Below are 5,229 nucleotides of genomic sequence, written 5' to 3' on the forward strand. Positions count from 1 at the left end.
GGGCAATTTGTTGAAAAATTGTTTCAGAGATAATATTTTGACTTTTGAGGGTCTTGATGAAACGTAGGATCTGATCTTCTGTCTTAAAGGTTAGGGATAAGAAGTTTGTCTCTTTTTTTTTTTAATTTACGAGGGTCACTGAGCTGGTGGTTTATTTTATCAATATACTCAGCTTTTTTATTAATATTATTAACGTTTATTACATTAGTATTGTTGACGATTGGCTGTAAAACATTTTATGATGCATATCGTAAAGCTTTGATTTCACACATACAGAAGATATTTCTAACAATACGCCACGAAAAATAGAACTTAAGAACTATTCAGAGTGGATCCAGGGATTTCACTTTGATTTAAGTTAGTTGCTAAAATTATATTTAGGATGAATCCATAGATTGTACCTTGATTTAAGACAGTTGTTAATACCATCTATATACTTTTGGTTCAAGTGTTGATTAAAACTATATTTATAGTAATCCAGTAGGTTCCAAATTCGTTGAAGTTAGTTAACAATATTGTTATGAACATTATCTACGCTTTTTGTTTAAGTGAACTAAGCATGACCTGAATAATATGTAAGTTATTCAGTAGTACAGTCGTGTCTTGCAGCAAGAAAGTACAGAAGGTTTTTAGAATGTTTCCAAGTAAAGTCATATTATCGTATATGGTGAATTATAAGGAAAACAAATGTGGACAAACTCTCATTTATACGTATAGAAATTACCATTTTACAATATCCAACTATTAAGTAACTTGTTGAGTTTATACATTGAAACTGTTATCCTGCTTACAAAGTATAGCAAGTTTTATATGACTTCGAAAATCTTAAAAACAAGAACAGTTACCGTGTAAGGTACTTCTCACTCAACTAGGTGAGAGGAGCGGCTTCGGTAGGTTAAAGGTCGTTACGCGCAACTCGATAGATCCCATTTTACTTGTTCATTCATTTTGGTCTTTTGCAGGTGTTTTGTAGACATAGTGACCCCGTTTCAAACATAAAATATACTCAATGAAATATTCCCCCCAAACCCCTGAAACCATAACTTAAGTGTTGGGAACTTTTCGAGTATGAACCTTATGAGTGTCTGTAGGCACTTATATGATATAAAAAGCCAACGATCGTAACATTTCTTGTGACCTGAATTCTGTTGAAAAGAGTAATAATCCATTAAACTAAAAGCTAATAATATTTTATAAAGAGGTTTGTCATGTTTAGGTAACTGGATAGTATAACGAGTGTGTTTAAAGAATATCAATCCTGAAACAAAAACAGGTTAGATTGATATGTGTACTACGACTATATAAAGTATAATACAAAAGTATAACGGATGCTGAAACAATACAAAGCTTGTGGCAAGAAACAAGTTAACGTAGTCCGTGCGTTACAACAATAGTGAGACTGAAAGAAAAGTGTTAATTCAATGATTTAAAAACGTTTTAATTGTGTGTAAATGCATTACGTGTTTCATAGCAATAGCTTTATCACGTCAAACTTATCACGATATTATAGCTTCTGAAATAAAAGCATATTTGTCTGATAATTTTATGAGTGATAATAAACGTAAAATATAATAGAAACACCTGATTAGACTGGCATTGCGTGTGGACGATACAAAATACGTTAGAACAATATCAAATCTAATATAAACACCAGATTGATCAAATACTGTGTTATAGAAATACAAAATCTAATATAAAAAAGCAGTTAGTTTGGTATATTTGTTAGAGAGATATGTAATGTAAAATAATTTCTATAGCTAGTCTAACATATGTGTTACAACAATATAAAATTTATGTAGAATTATACACAGACTTTTCTCTACTTTAAAATACTTTTATTTGCGAGCTTTCGGCCTTCTTACCGGAGCATTCATCGGGTAACAATATACTGAGCGATAACAATTCGTTAAATTGTAGAACACTGCTTTAAAATAGGTATCTCAGCAACAGTCGTAACAATAACTTTAACAATTACAGATGTCAGTTATTGTTACGACCATACCGATATAATATACTATATGACTTTAACCATACCGATATGATATACTATATAACTTTAACCAAACCGATATGATATACTATATAACTTTAACCATACCGACAAGATATACTGTCATTTTAAAGGTATTAACATTTACACAACTTGGTGCATAAAGGTAACATACATTACTGACAATTTACTCAAGAAACAAACTTAATTTGGGAATCGATGTTCCTTAACACTTGTGTAACTATTAACAACGTGAGATCAGTAGTGCAAACTAAGATACAAACTTAATTTAGGAATCGATGTTCCTTAACACTTGTGTAACTATTAACAACGTGAGATCAGTAGTACAAACTAAGATACAAACTTAATTTAGGAATCGATGTTCCTTAACACTTCTGTAACTATTAACAACGTGAGTTCAGTAGTACATGCTGCTACAAAGTCGGATTAAAATAATAACGTAATTAGCTATTATATTCGCTGATTTTTTTCCACGTATGTAGCATACGTATTAAATGATCGTGTTTTTTAGTTAGTTTATTAATATCAAGATTTCATTTTAATAAGTTTACATTTTATCCAGCATCGATTTTAGTTCCTAGCTCGAACAAGGCGTGGCCTGGTAGTTAGAAAGTCCGGAGTATGGATCCCAGAATACATGGTTCACGTGCAGTTCCCTCAAAAAGTAATTCTGTTATAATATTGTCAGGTTTTTGTTTAGGAGCTAATGAATGTAAAACCCCGATCGTAGTTAAAATGTGGATATAATGGAAGAAATTCCGTTATAATATTGTCAGGTTTTTGTTTAGGAGCTAATGAATGTAAGACCCCGATCGTAGTTAAAGTGTGGATATAATGGAAGCAATTCTGTTATAATATTGTCAGGTTTTGTTTAGAAGTCAATGAATGTAAAACCCCGATCGTAGTTAAAGTGTGGATATAATGGAAGTAATTCTGTTATAATATTGTCAGGTTTTTGTTTAGGAGCCAATGAATGTTATTACCTTGCGGAATTATAATATTATTCTACTTGTACTCTCAATATCATCGCTGGAGAATACCATACAGTAAGGAGCGCCCTTCGAAACGGCTGAAATGATAAACGTAACGATATTCTTGCAATGGCATCCGTTTCAAACAAGCTGATCTATTAATACGACCTTAATTACAGTGATATATAAACAAAAACGAATAATTCCAGCAGTCTAAACGATCGTGGAAAGTTTTGAGAATTACAAATAACGCCATCTCTGGTAACTAATCGTATTTTATAAATATAGTTGTTTTAAATTGTGAGAGAAAAAAAAACAAAACAGTATATAATATGACATTCTAAAGACAAAGCAAAAAATCAATCCCTACACTTTTTCAATTCATTCCCGAATGTTGCAGTAAGTTTTCTAGTTATCATTATCAAATTACAGTTTGAGATTAGTTGTGTCGATAGTATTTTTTATTCAATCTCACTAACCTTAATATTCTACTTTATTGGGCAATCAAGTGATGCCATTCAACGTCAGTTTTCAGAACGAAAACCTTTCAGTTGGTTTAAGTATTTCAGACCACTCAAATGGGTGTTCATTGGATATTCATTTTAATGCTTTTAAATTCAGTCTTATTTTTCTACTAAATACACAGAACCTTTCAATGTCAGTATCTCTTTTCCCTCACTTATGTTTAAGGATATATTCGACACAATTATATTTCTCCTTTCCTGAAATAAAGAGAAAAAGTTTAAAAAGGAAGATATAGTCAAGCATGGTGTGTCATGGATCAAGAATAGACTAATTTTGGGTATTAAACTATATCATTATATATTGAACGTTAAAGTTTAAACGCCGAAAATATAAACAATAAGCCTAAAAAAAAATTGCTATAAAAACAAGTTAACTGTCTTTTTTTTTTACACATACCGCTAAATCTGTTCATTGGGGCTCGAAATCAGATGTGTGTGAAAAATAGCATTTCAGATCTATCTTTTATCTCCCACAAGTTACTGCCCAATAAGTTTCTGTTCAGTATCAGAACTCATCAGTTGTTTTATAACAATCTTTATTTATTGCCCCATCTCTCCATTTAGCCCCATCCAGTAGCACAGCGGTATTTCTACGGACTTACAACGCTAGAAACTGAGTTTCGATACCCGTGGTAGGCAGAGCACAGATAGCCCATTGTGTAGCTTTGTGCTTAACTTCAAACAAACTCTATTTAAGTACGCTTTAGTTTCGTATATCTCAGTAATACTGTATTAGCACATGGTACTGGAGATGAAGAATTGCAAGATAATGGTTTCAATTATAGGACGATTTAAACTAATAAAGAGTGTGAAGATACCATTAGATAAAGCTCTACCATTTTACTTATATCACGGCTGAACTAGTTAAATCAAACATGAAAAAAGCACTCTCACTACAGTAAAGGTTAAAAGAGAAAGAATATGACGTGATAAAGAATTAACATAAAATATAACATAAGATATATTCAAAACTACCCAAGTATACTACTGCTTCAAAACCAAAATTCATTATATTCAATTAGAATACTTTATCTTCTATTGTATTATCAGAATTACAACGTGTATTAAATATGATAAATACTGTTTACAGTGAGCCCCCCCCCCAGTGATACAGCGGTATTTCTGCGGACTTACAATGCTAGAATCCGGGTTTCGATACCCGTGGTGGGCAGAGCACAGGTAGCTCATTGTGTAGCTTTGTGCTTAATTACAAACAAACGTTTACGGTGTAACTTGTATGTATATATTGTGTAATATTTCACCTACACATCAAAATGCGTTTGTTTTCTTTTTCTACAGGTATTGGAATGGATGATACATTTGTCCTTCTGGCCGCTTGGCGACGCACAGAACCGAAGAAGTCGGTTGAGGAAAGAATGGCTGAGACGTATTCAGATGCAGCCGTCTCCATAACTATCACATCTATCACTAATTTCATATCTTTCATGATTGGAATAATCACACCCTTTCCTTCTGTACAAATATTCTGCACCTATACGGCTATGGCGGTTCTGTTTACCTACATCTGGCATATTACCTTTTTTGGAGGCTGTATGGCTGTTAGCGGATATGCTGAAAGTCGGAACCTACACAGCGTTTTCTGCTTTCCAATTACACCGAAGTCTCTTGCAAGTGAGTAACTATATAAGACATCAAGATATTGTTACGTATTGAGAATTTGAAATAATTCGAAGCCGCGCCAAATAATATATCTTTTAATAGT

The 5,229-nt window shown here is 32.5% G+C and overlaps 1 protein-coding gene across 1 annotated transcript in view; it reads left to right on the forward strand.

The window, feature by feature from the left end:
- Nucleotides 1-4,780: 4,780 nt before the first annotated feature.
- Nucleotides 4,781-5,229, forward strand: part of LOC106478587 (patched domain-containing protein 3-like) — an 8,601-nt gene continuing 8,152 nt past the window's right edge. Inside the window, exon 1 of the mRNA XM_013939143.2 lies at nt 4,781-5,138. Coding sequence (XP_013794597.1) covers nt 4,781-5,138 — 358 coding nt within the window. The remainder of the gene's footprint in view (nt 5,139-5,229) is intronic.

The sequence above is a fragment of the Limulus polyphemus genome, unplaced genomic scaffold (assembly GCF_000517525.1).
Source record: "Limulus polyphemus unplaced genomic scaffold, Limulus_polyphemus-2.1.2 Scaffold229, whole genome shotgun sequence".
NCBI classification, from domain to species: Eukaryota; Metazoa; Arthropoda; class Merostomata; order Xiphosura; family Limulidae; genus Limulus; species Limulus polyphemus.